Source organism: Punica granatum, chromosome 3, assembly GCF_007655135.1.
Source record: "Punica granatum isolate Tunisia-2019 chromosome 3, ASM765513v2, whole genome shotgun sequence".
Classification (NCBI taxonomy): domain Eukaryota; kingdom Viridiplantae; phylum Streptophyta; class Magnoliopsida; order Myrtales; family Lythraceae; genus Punica; species Punica granatum.
This window is the reverse complement of record NC_045129.1, coordinates 30,405,948-30,426,112: the sequence shown is the minus strand read 5'-3', so window position 1 is coordinate 30,426,112 and position 20,165 is coordinate 30,405,948. Positions and strand designations below refer to the sequence as shown.

At 36.5% G+C, this 20,165-nt stretch overlaps 3 protein-coding genes across 3 annotated transcripts; 2 read left to right on the top strand and 1 right to left on the bottom strand.

Annotated features, from left to right (window-relative positions):
- Positions 1-8,617: 8,617 nt before the first annotated feature.
- On the top strand, positions 8,618-10,083 carry LOC116201046 (aquaporin PIP2-7). The gene is made up of 3 exons (XM_031532117.1): positions 8,618-9,066; positions 9,209-9,504; positions 9,607-10,083. Exons 1-3 carry the CDS (start codon positions 8,757-8,759, stop codon positions 9,859-9,861), a joined length of 861 nt encoding a protein of 286 aa, XP_031387977.1. The 5' UTR covers positions 8,618-8,756; the 3' UTR covers positions 9,862-10,083.
- A 7,190-nt stretch (positions 10,084-17,273) lies between these two features.
- On the top strand, positions 17,274-18,129 carry LOC116200518. The gene has a single exon (XM_031531364.1). It carries the CDS (start codon positions 17,274-17,276, stop codon positions 17,922-17,924), a length of 651 nt encoding a protein of 216 aa, XP_031387224.1. The 3' UTR covers positions 17,925-18,129.
- A 681-nt stretch (positions 18,130-18,810) lies between these two features.
- Positions 18,811-20,081, bottom strand: LOC116202049. The gene is made up of 3 exons (XM_031533562.1): positions 19,935-20,081; positions 19,704-19,823; positions 18,811-19,196 (listed from the first exon to the last, which is right to left on the bottom strand). Exons 1-3 carry the CDS (start codon positions 19,953-19,955, stop codon positions 19,080-19,082), a joined length of 258 nt encoding a protein of 85 aa, XP_031389422.1. The 5' UTR covers positions 19,956-20,081; the 3' UTR covers positions 18,811-19,079.
- Between the last annotated feature and the right edge of the window lie 84 nt (positions 20,082-20,165).

The window sequence follows — 20,165 nt, the reverse complement described above, 5'->3', positions numbered from 1 at the left end:
AACTTTTTGGAACGTTTACGGTTTTATTTTCGAAGCTTCTCTCCTTGCTGTATACATATTTTTTGTGCATAGATTTTGTTTGATTGGTTAACTTATGAGACAAGTGAGAACTGTTAATTTTTAGTCCACCGATTTTATCTTAGTATTTTGTATTTTATGGTACATGTTTAAACTATATCTTTTAAGCGCATATTCGATGGTACATGTCCAAATAGCAAGACAACAGTTTGTGTATGATGTATGAACTATCGGATTGCAAGTTAAATATATGATGCTTTCCTTGGTAGAATAATGGAAGTAATAGTGCACAAGAGTCAAGAATTTTTCTTGATTGATTTCGCTAAATAACAATTGAATTATCCACATGACTTTTGACATGAAATTATCCCAAGCCATATATCAAGCAAGAGTCCTGTCCATACACTATGCTCCGTTTGTTTTCAAAGTCGTGATTTAAGATTTTAACTTTAACTTTAACTCAAAACACTACACAACAAAACACACATTTCAAAAGTCAAATTGGTGGGCCCCATATATTATTAAAATACAATCCCATTATAATTAATTATCTCTACATTCCATTCATTTTATATTTCAAAAGTCAAACTGGTGGGCCCCATATATTTTTGTCTTCTTCTACAATCACAATCACAATCACAAATTCGTGACTTTAACTCCGAAAACAAACGCATTGTTACAAACATTTTACAACCCAGCAATACAATTCAATTTATGGCACAGATGTTACAATGAATCCACACACTAAACAAGAATATCACCCCTCCATAGATGCAAGATGTAATCAAGAAAATTCTAAGACACTGCTTTTTCTTTTCTTGCAACTCCTTCTTCAAATCCTTAATCTTCAATTTTAGGGACATTTTTTTTTCCTAAAGGAGATGAGGAGCAAAATTCTTCTCCACTGTGCTCTGTTCACAGTTTGTGTTAGGAAGCTTCTATTGGTGAATCAATCGACCTAAAGTAGCTACAACCTCCATTCAGGAGATACCTCTGACATCCAGTAAATCTCCTTCTCGGTTTTTTTGGTGTGCTTGAAATCTTCTGCACAACTGCAACCCATTGCTGCAGAGATCGGTATTATTGCCAGAGAAAATCAAAGACCCCTCATTTGCTGCCAGTGTCGCCCTGTCCTTCCTTAGATGCATTCCGCTCCAAGATTACTGATCTACTGCTCGACGAGTGACGGTCTTCATAACGTGATTTACTGCTCGGAGAGAACAAGAGATTAGAGGATGAATTTGGGATGCTAGAAGGGGGGTTGAGAATTTCAGATATTATTATATGTTTCTGTCGTTCTTCGGTGTTTTAGGAGATTTTGGGGATTTTGAGGTATTTAATGAAATTAAAATATTTTAGTTTAAGTGACCACATCACCAATGTCAGCACGCCGTTTCTTATATTCCATGTAGACAAATTAGATAAAGGTGGAAAATGATTTAACTCCGTTATTATTCATGTCAGCGGTCGGTAACGGTCAGTCATGATTAAGACTACAATTATCTGATAGAGCAAACCTTTAGGACTGTTAAAATCAAAATGAAACTTATAGGACTCAACGTCAAAAAAAGGTAAATTTATAGGACAATTTTGATGATTCTCCCTATGAAACACCATTAAATCTATTCAAATCCACTTAATTAACTTTGTATTGTATTTATATGTTTATATTATTATATTGTGTCAGAAATTAAGTTATGAGTATTAAATATAACACTAGTTAGGCTGTTGTCATTTCTCTTTCATGGTTTAGCAAAGATTTTAAGAGAACAGGAGGATCAACGCCCCAGTTACCGTCAATGAGCTCGCTGGTTCTACAAATAACAAAATTGAACAAACAACCATTAAATTAAGCCCACCGCCCAACGGGCAGTCAATCATTAGATGAAGAACAAGAATATGACTCCCCCGAAAAGGGAAAATATTTGACATAATTAAACGATAAATAAACAGTGGAAATGCACTCGAAAATGACACGTGGCCTTCTTCCAGCCATTATCTTTAAAAATTCATTTCGAAAATAAAAATTCAATAAAACGAGACAACAAAATGCTTGTCTTATTCAATGGACTTAAAAACTTTGGCTTAACATTTGATTAATATATATTAATACTGTAAATAAAAGACGGGCGGTGGAAGTCCATTCCAAGCAATAATCGTGCAAATTATTATTTTTTTGATAAATTACACTGGTAGTCCAAAAAGTTTTATAAATATTTTAATATAGTACAAAAAGTTTTTTTTGCTACTTGATGGTACAAAATATTTCAAAGTTGTTTCAGTATAATACAAACCCGCATCTCGCCATTGACGCCGTCAAGCCGACGCTGATGATACAAAACCGGTTTTTATGGGATGTTACACGATGGTGTAAAATGTTTTGAAGTTATAACTTAATAGTACAAAATGTTTTACGTAAGTTACATGATGGTGCAAAATTTACAGATTTTGTAAAGGACGGCTTGACGGCGTCAATGGCGAGATGACGGTTTGTACTATACTGAAACAATTTTGAAACATTTTGAACCATCAAGTAGCAAAAAAAAACTTTTTGTACCATATTGAAATATTTGTAAAACTTTTTGGACCACCAATGCAATTGACCTTATTTTTTTTAAAAAAAATATCTTAGTTATCGACTTTGCTGTATAGATTTTGTTTGTGGATTTTCTTGATCAGTGACTAAGACATGTTTGGATTTTCTGTGTCTTTATAATACGAAATGCTCAAATTAGTATCTCTCATCGATCGGAACATAGCATCGTATTTTTTTTCTAAATTTCAAGAATAATTTGGAAGCTAAACGACCATTAATACATCATTTCTAATAAATTCAGCTAAAAGATATTCGAAGATAAAAATAAGACAAATTAATAATTGATACATAATTTATAAGTCAGTACATGGCCTTTTTTTTCCTGAATTTCTAATAAAAATTTTGAAATACTATTTAATGAGTGATAATAAATAGTTTAGGAAATATAGTTCGGAATAGTGGAATAGTTGGATGATTCCACATTTGTATAAACTAAATTAAAATCATAATGCCTTTATTGTTAACAAGAGAGATTGGGGAATTCGGCTATGCGTCCAGATAAGTTTGTCTGGCAAGAGATTATCATTACCCACTTCAATTAAATTAACACTATTTCCAGATAATATAATTGCATCATTAACTTTAATTAAAATTAATAAGTTTGTCTTTTTCCCTCTTTTTTGTGGATAACATTTTCTTATTGGATTTTAAATAGTAATCACATAATCATTTCAAGGGCACATCAACGACAACCCTCCGATTCCTAACACATGTACCATGCCATAGACCAAGCAAGAGTCCTATACATACACCAAACATTTTACATCCCACCCATACACTTCAATCTTTGGCACATGTGTTCCAATGCTGCCACACACTAAACAAGAATGTCACCCCGTCACAGATGCAAGATGTAATCAAGAAAATTCTCGGACACTGCCTTTTCTTTTCTCGCAACTCCTTCTTCAAATCCTTAATCTTCAATTTTAGGGACATTTTTTTCTAAATGAGATGAGGAGCAAAGTTCTTCTCCACTGTGCTTTGCTCGCGGTTCGTGTTGGGAAGCTTCCGTTGGTGAATCAATCGACCTAAATAGCCACAATGTCCATTCGAGAGATACATCTGACATCCAATAAATCTCCTTCTCGGGTTTTTTGGTGTGCTTGAAATCTTCTGCGCAACTGCAACCCATTGCTGCAGAGGTCGATATTATTGCCGGAGAAAATCAAAGATCCCTCATTTGCTGCCAGCGCCGCGGCGTCCTTCCTTTGATGCATTCCACTCCAAGACTACCGACCTGCTGCTCGACGAGTGACGGTTTCATAACGTGATTTGCTGCTCGGAGAGAACAAGAGATTAGAGGGGGAATTTGGGATGCTAGTTGGGGGTTTGAGAACTTGGTATACTCAGTTTCTTCTGTTCTTCGGTGTTTCAGGAGATTTTGGGGATTTTGAGGTATTTAAGGAAATTAAAATATTTCAGATTAAGTGGCCACGTCATTAATGTCAGAGAAATGACGCCACATCGTATCTTATATTCCATGTAGACAAATTACATATAGGTGGAAAATGATTTAACTCCGTTACTACCCATGTCAGCAGTCAGTAACGGTCAATCAAGATTAAGATTATAATTATCTAACAGAGCAAATCTTTTAGACTGAAAAAATCAAAATGAAATTTATAGAACACGATGTAAAAAAAAAAGACAAATTTATAAGACCATTTTGGTGATCCTCCCTATCTTATATTCATTCAAATCCACTTAGTTAATTTTGTATTGCATTTATATGTTTATGTTATATTATATGTCATCTCAGAAATTATGAGTATTAAATATAACACTCGTTAGGCTGTTGTCATTTCTCTTTCATGGTTTAGCAAAGATTTTAAGAGAACAGGAGGATCAACGCACCAGTTACCGTCAATGAGCTCACTGATTCTACAAATAACAAAATTGAACAAACAACCATTGAATTAAGCCCACCGCCCAACCGGTAGTCAATCATTAGATGAAGAAGAAGAATATGACTCCCCCGAAAAGGGAAAATATTTGACATAATTAAACGATAAATAAACCGGTGGAAATGCACTCGAAAATGACACGTGGCCTTCTTCCAGCCATTATCTTTAAAAATTCATTTCGAAAACAAAAAATTCAATAAAACGAGACAACAAAATGCTTGTCTTATGCAATGGACTTAAAAGCTTTGGCCTAACATCTGATTAATATATATTAATACTGTAAATAAAAGAGGGGCGGTGGAAGTAAATTCCAAGCAATAATCATGCAAATTATTATTTTTTTAAAAATTTCTCTTAGTTGTCGACTTTGCTGTATAAATTTTGTTTGTGAATTTTCTTGATCAGTGACCAAGACATATTTGAACTTTCTGTGTCTTTATAATACAAAATGTTCAAATTAGTACATCTCATCGATCAGAACATAGCATCATATTTTTTTTCTAGATTTCAAGAAAAATTTGGAAGCTAAACGACCATTAATACATAATTTCTAATAAATTCAGCTAAAAGATATTCGTAGATAAAAATAAGAAAAATTAATAATTGATACATAATTTATAAGTCAGTACATGGCCTTTTTTTCCTGAATTTTTAATAAAAAATTTTGAATACTATTTAATGAGTAATAATAAATAGTTTTAGGAAATATAATTCGGAATATTGGAATAGTTGGATGATTCCACATTTGTATATGCTAAATTAAAATCATAATGCCTTTATTGTTTACAAGAGAGACCGGGGAATTCGGGTATGCGTCCAGATAAGTTTGTCTGGCAAGAGATTATCATTACCCATTTCAATTAAATTAAAACTATTGCCAGATGATATAATTGCATCATTAACTTTAATTGAAATTAATAAGTTTGTCTTTTTCCCTCTTTTTTGTGGATAACATTTCTTATTGGATTTTAAATAGTAATCACATAATCATTTCAAGGGCACATCAATGACAACCCTCCGATTCCTAACACGCGCCATTAGGTGGAATGCTCACCTCCTTCATGATTATAATTACTAGAAGAAAAGGAGGAATTATCCAATAAATTAATAAGAATTAATTAATTTTGTAAAAGTTTGTGGAGGGGCAAAGGTCCCTTGAGAAAAAAAAATTCCATGCAAAAATATTTTAATTAACCACTTAAAATATAGATTTCTCATGTCACTTTTTCAGTCACAATTACTAATAAAACAAGCATTTCCAGATTCCAAAATCGAATTTTCTTTTTTGTGCATAACAAGTGAACTTCCTCTATAAGTTAAAAGCTTGGCATCGCAACATGAGTTAATTCATACGGGTCAGTATTTTTTTAAAATAAGATTTTTAGTTTGAATCTTTTAAATGAAGAAAATGCACGATTGAGAGAATTTTATCCCCTTCATTGGGTCTATCCAACTCGAATCTGAACTGGTCGGACGCCATTATATTTTTGGATACTAGACAGCTAGGTGTACATTCTAAGGTTTATTTGAGCGATATTCAACTCGATTTGAAAACTAAAAAATCACGAACTCGATTTACTTTGGCATAAGATCTTCTTTGTCTCTTATTTTACATACCTTCGTTTGTGATCATTATTTATAACCCAAAAGAAAAAAAAAAAGGTTAGTTACGTATACATTAGGTTTAACTCGCAGAACATGATACAAACATGGTAAGTGAAGATGACCGTTTGGTCCCGACAACCGGTAAGACTATAATAACGAGCAGCACTTTGACAGACAACACGTACATATCTAATCCTATATATCATAGGGACTCTATCAACATGTGAGAATCTAGATGGGATAACAAACATATATAATGTCCAAAGTCGAAGGATTCGAACAAGCATGCGTGAAAAGACAAACAAACCAGCAAAAGTTGCGAGTATCCCACCAAAAGTAGTGAATTCGAAAGTAAATATTGCACCAGCTGGTCGTCGAATTGAGCCATACGAAAGCAACCTCAGGCAACAAAACCAAGCCTTCCGCACAAAGTGGTTGGTTTGGTTTTGGAGTAGAATTTTTCTTCATTTCATTTTACCATATACGACAAAATAGGTAATAGTTGTAATGATTAAAATATTAGTTGTAAAAATAGTTATAAAAAAATATGTGTGAGAATTTATTATTAAATAATAAAAAATATAAAAAAATATGTGTATATATATTTATGTAAAAGTATATGGAGAATTTATTATTAAAAAATTAATTATAATAATGATTTAAAAAAATATATGAAAGAATTTATTATTAAATGAGAGAAAAAGATAAAAATATAATAATGATTATTTATTGAATTAAAGAAAGAATTAGAGTGGAGCGAAGTATGATTTTATTACAAAACTAAACACTACCTTAGCATCGCCACATGAGCTCAAGATATATGTAGCACTATATTTTCAAGTTGCACTTCTGATACCACAAAAATGAGTAAACTAGCAATTTCGTCTCTGATGTAGTCAATTGGCATCAATTGGGTCTTTTGTATGAAATCTGCATCAATGAATCCCTTATAACATCAATTTGGTCCCTTGAAACATCAGTTTAGTCCCCAAGCATATTCGGTTGATGCAATCTCATCCATGAGATTGCTAATTTACTTTTACAAAAATACTGATTATGGTAGTATATTAGTATTTACAATATCCGTATGGATTTGCCAACATTAAAAGTTTATTTTATATTATCACGTCCAGCTTCAGCAGGCTTTACTTTATTTTATTTTATTTTTTTATTTTCGCTTGGAAAGAAAGCTTTAAATTTTCATATCAGGTCATATAAGATAAGATACATAAAATAAGAAATTCGTATGTATACCATCTTATCACGAACAAATCGCCCTAGAGAGGGCTAAAGCTAATTATATTGACTCTTCTCATCGATTACATCATCATACAAATAATCAAAAGTATTACATCATTATATAGAATTTTTAATTTTTTTTCCAGATAGTAGAAATGAATTTTTGAAACTTTTTTTTTTTTCCTTTTCATTAAGATAAGAAGTGCGGTTTGATTCTAGAGTTGGAATCCTACTTCACTCCACTCCACTCAATTTTTTCATTAATTCAACAACATACTTTTTTTTAATCTTTTTCTCTCATTTAATAATAAATTCTCACGCTTAACTTTTTTCGGTGGTATTCTCGCATATATTTTTTCTTAACTATTGTTACAATCAATTTTTTCAATAATAAATTTTCGTATCTACTTTTATATATATATATACATATTTTCTTTTTCTTTTTCTCCCATTTGATAATAAATTTTCATATCTATTTTTCTTAACTATTATTAACAACTAATTTTTTAATAATAAATTTATATATTATATAATAATATCTACTTTTGTACCATTAGACTGGAGTGGAGTAGAGTAAAATTTCAACTCTAAAACCAAATGGAGCCACGTCTTAGCTTATTAGTCTAGGATAAATTCCAAATTCGACATCAAGTTGTCATAGCCACAAAGTACTTTTAATAGTTTTCAAAAGCTAATATTAAAGATAAATTCCATTTAGTTATAGTACAATTTTTTGACTGTATCACACCTTATGATTCGATTATATATATATATATATATATATCTTCATTTACATCTGAAATTCATCAAAAGCTCCTGACTAACGATTCAAAAACAATTATTACTTATCAAAGAATTTGAGTGCCCTTCACATAATCATACATACTAACATATTGGAAATGGCATCCCCTGGGAAAAGAGAGGACATTCGAACCCAAGGACTGTGATTAGACCCACCTTTTCTCCTTCTATTCCTTTTTATGTTTTTTTCCCCCTTTTCCATTCATGATAAGAGACGTTGATTTGTAGCCGTTTGATCACCAACCACTAATCACATACACACTTCCCTGTGGGCCATCAAGTGAAGCCACGAGAACCGTTGAAGAACAGGGTGGGGCCCTTGATAGCTGAGAACGATCAAAATCAAACGGTCTGGGCGGCAAAGAAAAGCTAAGAATGACATTATGTTGATAATAATGTCATTTAACCGGACTTAATCCCCACAATTATTTAATCTCATGTCCTCATTTCCTCTTTTCATCATCATCATATAAGAAGCATCCTCTCTTCTTCATTCTTCCTCACCATAACAGCCATTATTACGCATTCCTCCGCTTACGAGCGACAGTTTGAGCGCAGTTCAATTATCGACTGATCATCGTTTGATTATAGTCATGGCTAAGGAAGTGGAGCTGGAGCCGCCGCCAGAGCACTCAGCCAAGGACTACCAGGACCCACCTCCGGCTCCTCTGATCGATGCCGAGGAGCTGATTCAGTGGTCGTTCTACCGTGCCCTCATTGCCGAGTTCATAGCCACTTTGCTCTTCCTCTATGTCACGGTCCTGACAGTGATCGGCTACAAGAGCCAGACCGACCCCAACAAGCCCGGCGTCGATGAGTGCGGGGGAGTAGGCATCCTTGGGATCGCCTGGGCCTTCGGTGGCATGATCTTCATCCTTGTTTACTGCACCGCTGGCATTTCTGGTGAGCTTCGAGACTTTCACGAACCGATTTGAAAATTGCTTTTTCATTCTAGCGAGGAACATGTTTAATTAATGTCCAGACATATATATTCTTAGCGTTTGGCTGATGTGTAGCTGTTCTCTGGCTGTTTATCTACTGGCAGGTGGTCACATAAACCCGGCTGTGACGTTCGGGTTGTTCTTGGGACGTAAAGTTTCGCTGATCAGAGCGATCCTGTACATGGTGGCACAGTGCCTCGGCGCCATCTGCGGATGTGGCCTGGCGAAGGCCTTCCAGAAGGCCTACTACAACCGCTACGGCGGTGGGGCCAATGAACTTGCGGACGGGTACAGCAAGGGCACCGGGCTGGGTGCTGAGATCATCGGGACCTTTGTTCTTGTCTACACCGTGTTCTCGGCCACCGATCCCAAGCGGAGCGCACGTGACTCTCATGTCCCTGTAAGTATACAGCTGCAACCTACCTAACTTGTGAATCCTATATGAATTCTTATGGGGACTAATTGTTATCTCGGCGTAACCTCTTTTATGAAAACATTATAGGTGTTGGCTCCACTTCCAATTGGGTTTGCCGTGTTCATGGTCCACCTGGCTACAATCCCGATCACTGGAACCGGCATCAACCCCGCGAGGAGCTTCGGCGCAGCAGTGATCTACAACAAGGAGAAGGCGTGGGACGACCAGTGGATCTTCTGGGTCGGGCCCTTCATTGGAGCTGCCATCGCCGCCATCTACCACCAGTACATCCTCCGCGCAGCCGCCATCAAGGCCCTTGGATCCTTCAGGAGCTCTTCTTAAGTCTCGACAAATAATAATCAATATCCCAGCATTCTTGTGAGGAATATATCATCTTTGCTAGTCCTTTCCTATTTTCCTTGGCTTTGTGGACAAAAAAAGAAGAAAAAAAAATTGTAAATAAGTTCTTGTGTGTAAGTTTGTGTATTTTGAGCCAATCTTCAATTTTATGCTTTTTGGTTTTGTATGAACCCTTTTTATTTTAGTGTCCTTTATTTTATTTTCTCTTTTTTTCTCCCCTCCTAAATTGATATTTTCCATTTTCCTATGTTTTATATATACATACATATTATGAAGAACATCCGATGATGCAGGCTCTTGCCCCGTCTGAGAATTCACAGTCGGGTTTTCACTCTTCTGAGTTCTGACCCTGCACCAGTCGGCACCGACTAGGGACGGAGTGATCGAACACTTTCCATTAGTGTGTCGGCCAACCATATACTCAAGTCAATCTCCGATGCGGGAGATTGGTTCATGTAATAGTGCCTCCCTCTATAATATGGCTAAAATCCCCGAGAGTAGAGAGTGCAATCGATGCACATATCCATGTGCTGAAACGTATGGAGTGCGAAGTTTAGCTACACAGATATTCCGGAATAATTCTTATTCTCAATAATGAGTGCGTCTCTTTAGTCAGTAGGGAGGGAAAAAAAGAGAGGCCAATCTCCCTAACCTATTAGGCTCATTATTGATGAGTAGATGAAGCATACATGAACCTATGTGACCAAAATGGGAGTTTGATTAATGGGCAAGCTTTTGTTGGAGATGATGCATTTGATTCCTGCTTATCCCAAAAGAAAATATAAAATTGAAAAAGAAAGTAAAAAAGAAAAAAGAGAGGGGTGTTAGGTCAAATAGTGATTGTAGTTCTTGATTTTAAAAACAAATAGATGATTAGGGCATTGATTAGTTTAGCTTATCTTCGTCCTTATCAGAACCTTTAAATAATGGTGGCTTTCTAGGAATCGAAAAGGTGAGCTTCAGAGCTGTTCGATGATGCAACTTTTGGCTTTAAGTGTGGAAAAAGAGGTAAAGATTAACATTTTTCTAGTGCACATTGATAAGTTTCTTTGCTTTTTCTTGATGTGTCTGAATTATATTCATATACATATAAAATGTCCTAGAAATTTCTCATCCACAAAGATCATCCGTACAAATTGCAAAGCACTACCAGGAAAAGTAACGATAACGTTTTATTGGGTGAATCGTCATTTCCTCAAGACTTTTCCCTTAGTCAATTAGTTAATGGGACTGCCTAGGATATAGAGTCTAAATATATTTTTATAGACGTTTCAAAAAAAATTTCTTACTATTTGGCAAGGTAATTTGATATTTAACAAGAGTCTTATTGTAATCAAAATAATAAAATTTTTCTTGTAAAATAATAATTTTTTATTAATTAATAAATATCTTATTATATTTAAAATAATAAGTTTTTATTAAATTATTGTCTTGTCATTTAATAAGTTTTCTTATTATTTCGTTACCCATAAACATCCGACAATTTGCAACGTGACAATCTCTAATTGGCCTATGCAAAATCCTCATTTTAAGGAGGCATCGAACATAAGTTTATCTCTTAGTAAATATATATATATTTTTTGGGATAAGTATTGTTTGATCTATTTCAATCAATCATATGTACAAGCATGACAAAGTACAACTCTCATCTAAGAGCATAGTAATAACATAGGTCTTTCTAGTATGATATCGAGTCATCGTAACATATTTGATACTTTCAATTCAAGTATTTAACATTTCAGTTCAAGTGTTTAGTAATTTTAATAGTCATAATTAGTACAAGTGTTTTTTACTCTTAATTCTAATTTAAGTATTTAGTATAATCAGAAATAGTAAAAGTACTAAACACATAATCTGAATTACTAAACGTTTGAATTAAAGTACCAAACGTGTCATCATAACTCAATGTCATGTTAGAATTTTCCTAATAGCATATCACATTCAATGGCATGTCGTAGGCCATACCACATAATCACACTTAAATACTCTCAAATGCAATCACCCTACAAAAACATATTTATATTTGTCTATAAAATTAAATTTAATGAAACATTTGTAAAACATTTTGGACCACCAGTACAATTTATTCTTGTTGTATTATGCATTGTCATGTTGGTTAAGGTATTATTGTTATGACCTTATTCTATGTTTGTATTTCTTAGTTTATTAGAATATATGGTAAACATTTATCATTGACACGAGTACTGGCAATCAGATAATATTTAGTCTTAAATTTCTTTTTTTTTTTTGGCCACTTCAGGTTTATATCTCTGGTGCATGAGTCAGATACAACATGAACTAATCAACTAAAAGTAAAGGACGATATTTGGCTATTCTTGATTAGATTTTCATGAGGGTACTGAGAAATTGTCTTGATTAAATTCTTCTAATAGCTATCTATATCACTGAACAATTCAGATATTTGAATTTGATAAAACTTATTAGGCTAATGCAGTGTTCTGTTTGATTTACTTGAAGGGTGGTAGTCTTGTGAATAAGCTACACTGTTCTTAGTACCTTCCCGATTGAAATTCATCTACCAGGTCTCTTTAACGTGTCAACCTTCGCATTTTTCACTTTATGGTATTGTTTGTTCAGTGCATTGTGGCCAATTGTCTAGACTCGGTTGCAATGGTCATATCAACAAGTGGTAACTTCTTCGACCCCATTTTATCCTCTTCTCATTGGGATGCACTTTTCTTTTTGATAACCCAGGACTAAGCCACGGGCCCAGCCACCACCTTACTATGGGACCATATGCGCATCGTGCATGACAGCTCATGTACTGGGTGGGCCTCCGGGGATTTTTGCGACAGGCCTGGATTAATCCTGCAATTCCTTCGACTATATCCATTCATGGTTTCTAATTCGAATCTCTAAAATGGTCCTATCACTGTCACATAAAATCGCCAAATCATTTAAAGACACATTCAACAAAAAGAGAGATTCACCATCTCAACTATTACCTCTATTTTGGAGTCTCTTTATTAGGGCCCATGTGCATATTTAAATAAAAAAGAAAAACCAACGGCTTCTAGCAGTGGATCCCGCAGCTACAAATAATGTCCAATGGCCAGATTTAAAGACACATTCAATAAAAAGAGACGCTCACCATCTTAGCCATTATCTTTATTTTTGAGTCTCTTCATTAGGGCCCATGTACATATTTAAATAAAAAAGAAAAAAACCAACAACTTCTGGCAGTGGATTCCGTAGCTACAAATAATGTCCGATGGCCAGATTTAAGAACAAAAAGAAGTAAATTGAAAAGGTTAAAGCTGCTGTCGCGTGGGGCCCGTTGTCGCCAGGGCTTGCAATAAGAGGGCAAGATGTATTCGACTAACAGTGCGTATGTCTTGAGGGATACTTATTATTGGATATGGTGTTCTGTTGGGAACTGTCAACCATAATTTTGCATTGAATTTGACCAAAAGATTTTAGCTCGAAAGATGCTAAGCCGGCAACACATAGGGGCTTGAAATGCAATAGATCTTTTATTGAATATTCTCCGAAATATGAAACAGTTTATTTCCGCATTAAGTAGTTAAGCTTAAACGCTTGCATTAGTATAAATGAATATACAAGAATAGCTTCGTTTTTTTTTTTTTTCAATTTTATAAGAAGTTCCAGTCATGGGGTTTAGCATCAACCTGTGAGGCATTCAATGATCATAGCTGGGATGGACTAGCAAAATAAGAATGGAGAAAAAAGGACTAAATGTTGAGATCAATAGTATTTTGGAGAGTTATTTTATCAATTAAAGGAAGTTTGAAAAGATGGTTTCTTAAATATCACTATATATTTGACCTCCTTTAATAAGCGTTTTGCTAAACCTTTGATCGGTACAATTTACTTTTACCTATAACAAAGGCATAATTAATGAACTAACTTTATTACGTTTGCTATGTAATTTCATTGACAGTTAATGCTTTCATACCACAAGTAGTGGCCAGCAGGTAAGGTGTGATTCAGCATTTGGCCTCCAGGGGATGAAGGTCTATTCCTGGATGAAAATTACGCAGCATCAAATGAACTATGACAGTTCTAGTTCACACTCTCCAAGCCAATTCTGTATTTTAGGGTCTTAATTAGCAAAGCGTACATGCAAGAAATAGTTTGTACATTGGGTTTTTGCCACATTATTTGTTTCTTCTAATTGAGTTTAATATTCTTAGTTGAGCGTTCTCTTCTTCTTTTTTTTTATGAATAAAAGGCTAGGTCGGGTTATTAGCCCGTTGTGGCTGTCCAAACTAAGGGAATCTAACTGCCACGGAATGTTCCTTTCGCCATAGCTCGCTGAGATTTTAGTCCAACTTGGTCACCATAGCCCCATCAACACACTAGTGAATTAAGTCCAAGGCCCACTGGATCAAGTATTATGGGCCGGCCACCGCCATCTCATAATACACCCATATAGTGACAAGCTCTACGTTCTCAGTGAGGTTCGAACTTGTGATGTTTAAGTGGAGTGCTTGAAACTTAAACATTAGACCACCGTGCTAGTGATCTTAGTTGAGCGTTCCCATATACTTTCTTTCGAATGTTCTCTTTTTTTTTTTTAAGATATAACAGCAGTTTTCAATCATTCTGACGTGTTGAAAAATATACTCACGTTATACGAAATGTTTCTTGGGTTTATTTTTCTTTTGTTGAAAGCAAGATAAAGCATATTCCTGAACTTGTAATTTCAATATGGAAACGTAAGAAATTGTTATTTGATTATTCAAGGTAACGCAATTAGAAGCATATATTGGCAGCTATAGCTATTCTGTATACTTCTACTAATACTTAAGACTTGGGATATGGTGGATACAAAAATTTTCGATTATGATTTTAAGTGATGATATATTGGTTGAAAATATATCCTTCTATTTTTCTTTCACATCTCTATGACTGTATACATTTTCAATCATTGTTTTACGATATAAATTGGTTTCGCTGCACCATGTCTGTATCAATGGAGATTATCAAGCTTCACCCAGTGTTTATAAACCCAGCCCGGCCCGGCTGGTTGAACCGGTTAACCCGCGACCCATTGCCTTGTCTAGGTCGAGTTTGACAAAAACCCAATTAGACGAAAAACCCAGTCAAAACCAGTAAACCTAGTCAACTCGTCAACCCAATTAGCCCATCCATTACGGTTAGAACAGTTATTTCGGGAAAAATCCTTTTTTCCACAATTTAATAATTTATGGTTAGAAAAATGAGAAGAAAAATACAAATTAGAATATATATATATACGCACACATCATTCCTTTTTCAAATTTTACATATATTTTGCAAATTAAACTCCTACTTAAATTAGAATCTTGATATATGGTCTTTATTTTATTTATTGTTTGTTACATATAGTTTTAAATTGTGACTTTTTTTTTAATTTAAGAAAGTATAGAAATATTATTATGTCTCAATTGGTCAATGTTAAATCATTTCCATATTTTTCAATATTTGTCTCTATAATTCATGAATTCCTTACAATTTATTAAAAAAAGAATAAAATGGTAAAATCAGTGGTTGAACTGGTTAAACTGATTGACCCACGACCCAGTGAAGACTCCGGTCAACAACCGGACCGGGTTTGAAAGCGTTGGCTTCACCACGACTGTACCCATTTGATCAAATAGTATATATATATACACACACAGAGGGGAGCAAAAAGGGTGCCCATGTTTGGCCCTATGTGGCTCGATCCAATTTCGCGGCAACCAAGAGTGAGCTTCATATTCTTCAGGCCCGAGTGTAGAACTCGTGGTTAGTTTAGCTTGTCCCCCCTCACCTGAGCACAGAAGAGAATGCTCGGCTTGTGGTCACTTATTGAGGGCGAGTATTTAAGGGCACGTGGCACATGATTGACCACATGTTGCTACGTGAGGGGGGCTATTGAGATTTAGAATCTCAAGTGAAAAAGTTAAGATGAATCAAATGTGTTTATATGAGATTGGATCCCACAGTCTATCGGTTCGAGCTTTTGAGTTGAAGATGGACTTAATCGCTTATAAGTCCAGTGAACAGTAAGAATTTTACAAGCACCAAGTTCGATTGGATCGTGATCGATCTGAACATAGAGGTTGCAAGAATCAATCTCGAACGTGCTCAGCACTTCACGGGCTCTTCGAATGTGTATAGTTAATGCGATCATCCGACCCAACCTCTTTCTGCCTCTCTCGTTATGCACTGCATCCAATAGGACGCGGAGGAAGGCAAAACACGTGAAGCTTAGTATTCCAATTTACATTTCCACTTTTCCTTGTACGAGGATCTTGTGCACATATATGTTTTTAACTCCCACCAGCAATAACAAGCCCTCTAACTCCAAATCCTGATAAGCTGAATGCATTTCGAAAATGAACCCGATAATGTGTAATGGCTCCTTGTTAATTGTAATGGATACGACTGCCATTCTCATGTCGGCAGCCCCACGGTAAGGTTTGGTCCAATGTAGCTTAGACCTTCCATTTCAAACGAAAGTTGATCGCACCGTGAGAGGAGATCGATGGAGCCAACCAGCCGATGCTCCCCAGCTCATGTGCAGTGATTCCGAGAGGGGGAGGGTTGATATTGGCATTCAGCATGCGTTTGGGCCAGTGACAATAATGTGCAGGGGGGGGGGGACACGAGAGAGAGGGAGAGAGACCACAGCACGTTATGATTACAGGCATATTAATAAGTACATGCGCTTTGCCCTTCACTTTGCTGATCCCACAAGCGAAGAAAAGAAATTGAGGTCACTTGATTCGGCTGACTTCAATCATATCGAAACATTGCTCTTGACTAGGAGTTGGAACTACACAAGAAAGGATGGAAGTTACGATTTCAGAATTCACGTGGAATTCACACCTGTATTTACACAACGCAGGATTTGCTTGATTTGTTACGTGTTGTATATGGTCTCCCTCTGGTGGCCGCACGATGAGAGGACACTGCATGAAACATGCAAGTGCACTATCACTTAAACTTGGGAAACCTGAGCTGCACAGGATAAAAGTGTAAAACCTGATAACTAACTAAAAGCCGGAAGCGAGCTTTCCAATGAGTCACCCTGCTCCCAACTCCCCATTCTTATTCAACCTGGTCAAGAAATAGAACGACAGTCGCAGTCATACGAGGCATCACAGAGGAGCAAGACAATGATTAAAGAAGGCAACATAATGTTTTACTCCATCTCAGGGCACGCACTCAAATGCTTCAGAAGGCATCACACTCCCATAATGAATAGGCTCACGAGTATAATGAACTCCAATGAATTCACAGTCACTGAACTCATAACATTTTATTAATTGCCATCGGCATACCATCATAACTCTAGTCTTTGCTTCTCAGCAACAATGGCAGCAGCAGCTAAGCTCCAATTCATGTAAATAAGATAAGAAAAATTTAAAGCTATCAGAAGAATAATGCTCTCGGAGTTTTACTCCACATCACATTCCTGCCCATCATTCTGTTCCCTCCTCCCTATCCCATCCTTTTCAACAGAATTCTACTCCAAGCAACACCTGACCCTCCAACACTCCTATAAAACCCGATTCAGAATCACCCTAGAGTTCCTCACCCCCAAGAACAGCTACTTCATTTGTCACTTCTCTTTAAAGCAAAGTAAGGCACAGAAGAACATGAATTTCTCACCTTGTTTGCTCCTCCTCCTGCTGCCAGTCTCCTTCTTGAATGCAGTCTCCGGCGAAGACCGAGCTCCCCATGGATTTGCCCACCAGAACCCAATGGCCTTCTCGCCATCAGCATATGATTTCTTCCACCCCAACACGCAGCAGTTACCTACAAAGAGTCCATGTGAGGACTCGAGCTTGAACTGCTCCCCACTGCCCATGGCAGCCCAAGTGGAAGCTGCGGAGGGACAAGAAGCCAGACTCTCGGAATCTCGTTCTGGTGGAACTAGGATTGGACCTGGAGGTATTGCAGGCATTGTGATTGGCCTAGCATTTGCTGTGTTTTTGGCATTGGGGGTTTATTATGTCACAGTTACCCGTCGGAACAACATGATACGGGCCAATTCTGTTCAACCCGATGCCAAATGCTCACAATCAGTATAGGCACAAAAAAAGAATAGGGCTTTGCTTCCCTCTTCTATCCACCTCTTTCTCGTTCCTTCCGGTGCTACCTACTTAGAATCCTCCCGCTTCAGAAACTCTCCTCCTAGCTTTCATTGTAGTGCTGTGTAATATTCTAGTTTATATTAGAAGATATTAGAGTAACCAACCACTGTTTTGATGAATTTTATGACTTATATTTGCTGTATCTAAAGTCCAACCAATGCATGCATGACATAATATCGAAGGGCTATAGTAACATTATGGAAAAAAGTCGTTGGAAACGATCGATTTAATTGGAGTGACAGAGAAATTCAATTGACAACTTATGTGCAGCCATAATGGAACAGAAGCAACACTCAAAAATCTCATTTACCATATCCATTCCCAACGAGAAAGTAGTTAACTGCATACCTGTACAGTGTCCCCGTGCAGTCCAGAACGCACATTTCTTTAATCCATTCCTAATCTACTCGTACCGACTCATAACACTCTCCTAATCACATGTTCTCCAATAAATAACAAATTGATGGCATTGTAAGTACTATTAGGTTAGATTGATTCAATAGACTGAATTCAAGACATGCAGCTGAATAATGTGAAATGAATGAAATTAGCAAGACCAAGCAAAAGTAGTCCATGCATACATTCATGAAGCCTCCCATTCCCCCCACTGGTCCTCCATAATTTTTTGTGAAAAATCTTGCGGAGAGCGAAATACGTGATTACAATGACAAAGCACTGTTCTGGGAACGTTGAAGGAGTAAGGCATGCACTTATTGAGCTTATCCCGTAACTATAATGTAATATAGCATTGCTGACCATATATGCTCAATTGAAAGGATCATTTCTTTTCTTAATTTAAGGTTAAAATGATATCCACAAGAAGTAGAAGATTGACAACAAGAAAGGATTGGAAAGGTCACATATCAAAGTATACTACTGTTTTTGCCGCATACAAGGAAGAGCAGAAATCGAAACAGACAAGCATCTAAAGCTATAGTTTCTGGCGATATCATGATACAAGTCCTCAAAACTACAGCCCCAGCCACATAAGGTCCTCTTTAAGAGCATGGTTGAATGAATGAACTCGGACAATCATTACAAGTTTAATTCTGAGTAAGAATTACATATAATGGCGGAAAATTTCAGACATATCTACCACCCACGGGAGCTGAGAGACTCAATAATAGGTCCCAGTGTCCTGTCCACTGTCCTGTTCCAGAGTTGTGCAAGTTCTGAGCGCGAGTTTTTCCCGAACATAGGCTCCTTCACCTGGAATAGAAGAGGTCAAATGCGGGGCAAGTTAACAAGTAGCAGCTCGAAAAGCGACAAGGACCGATAACAAATGAAATGTTTTGAAATCTACAACAGTTCAAGGGAAAACATTAATCTCAGTAGCAATCTAAATCTGATCTCAGGTCTCAGAAAAGATCAGAAACATGAAAACTAACATCATTGGGCCGTCGTAAGGATCCCATTGCTAAAGTTAATTCCATTGCAGTACCACCATTTTTTCATTTCTGACCAGTCAATAATCATAAAAATTGCTGAAATTTTGATTTTTTTCTTCTAATTTTCATTAAGAATCCGAATCTTTCTCCGGCTTCTACGGACAGGTTGCCGTAAGATTTTTCTGCACAATTCTCTGTTATTATGTGGATGAACTGCAATACATACCAGAGTCATATAAGACCCAGAAAAAAAAAATTAAAACCAAATCGAATCTCCGATTAGCTCAGTCATATCGGGTCGTTTCTTTCGACTTGAAGGATAAACTACCTGAGATTTGGTGGCGCCGTGGGACTGATCATCGGAAATGGATCTGTAGATCCTTTTCCGCTCCTCAAAAACGATTATTCCGGTCAGAGCGCTCCCCAGAGCAGCTCCAAGCAGGCGTTCCTGGGCCGCCATTGCCAAACAACAACAAACCGAATCGGTAAATGAGCATTTTAGAATAAAAAGATCCAACAGCTAAATGACAAAGCAGAGCTGGGAATCGGACTTGATTACCTGTGCAAGAACGCTGATCATGGCGCCTGACTTGATAGGTCGCGTTCGGATTCGCTGTCGCTCGAGAGGGGAGACGGAGAGGAAGAGCTGTTCTACCGGAGAAGAAGATGAGAGAAGATGACGAAGACGACTATGGCGGACTATCAGGTTGGGCTTGTTTTGGGCTTTTTCAGGCCCAAGGCCCCATCTCTAAAAACCCACGGCCCATACAATTGGGTCGCGGTCCCCTAA

What these genes read in the sequence shown, in the direction of transcription:
- LOC116201046 (XM_031532117.1), top strand. Translation starts at nt 8,757, where the DNA reads ATGGCTAAGGAAGTGGAGCTGGAGCCGCCGCCAGAGCACTCAGCCAAG. An exon ending in CTGCACCGCTGGCATTTCTG is followed by an intron (nt 9,067 to 9,208) that starts GTGAGCTTCGAG and finishes ATCTACTGGCAG; the next exon opens with GTGGTCACATAAACCCGGCT. An exon ending in CACGTGACTCTCATGTCCCT is followed by an intron (nt 9,505 to 9,606) that starts GTAAGTATACAG and finishes AAAACATTATAG; the next exon opens with GTGTTGGCTCCACTTCCAAT.
- LOC116200518 (XM_031531364.1), top strand. Translation starts at nt 17,274, where the DNA reads ATGCTCTCGGAGTTTTACTCCACATCACATTCCTGCCCATCATTCTGT.
- LOC116202049 (XM_031533562.1), bottom strand. Translation starts at nt 19,955, where the DNA reads ATGATCAGCGTTCTTGCACAG. An exon ending in TGATCAGCGTTCTTGCACAG is followed by an intron (nt 19,824 to 19,934) that starts GTAATCAAGTCC and finishes ATGGCGGCCCAG; the next exon opens with GAACGCCTGCTTGGAGCTGC. An exon ending in ACGGCGCCACCAAATCTCAG is followed by an intron (nt 19,197 to 19,703) that starts GTAGTTTATCCT and finishes CTTCTATTCCAG; the next exon opens with GTGAAGGAGCCTATGTTCGG.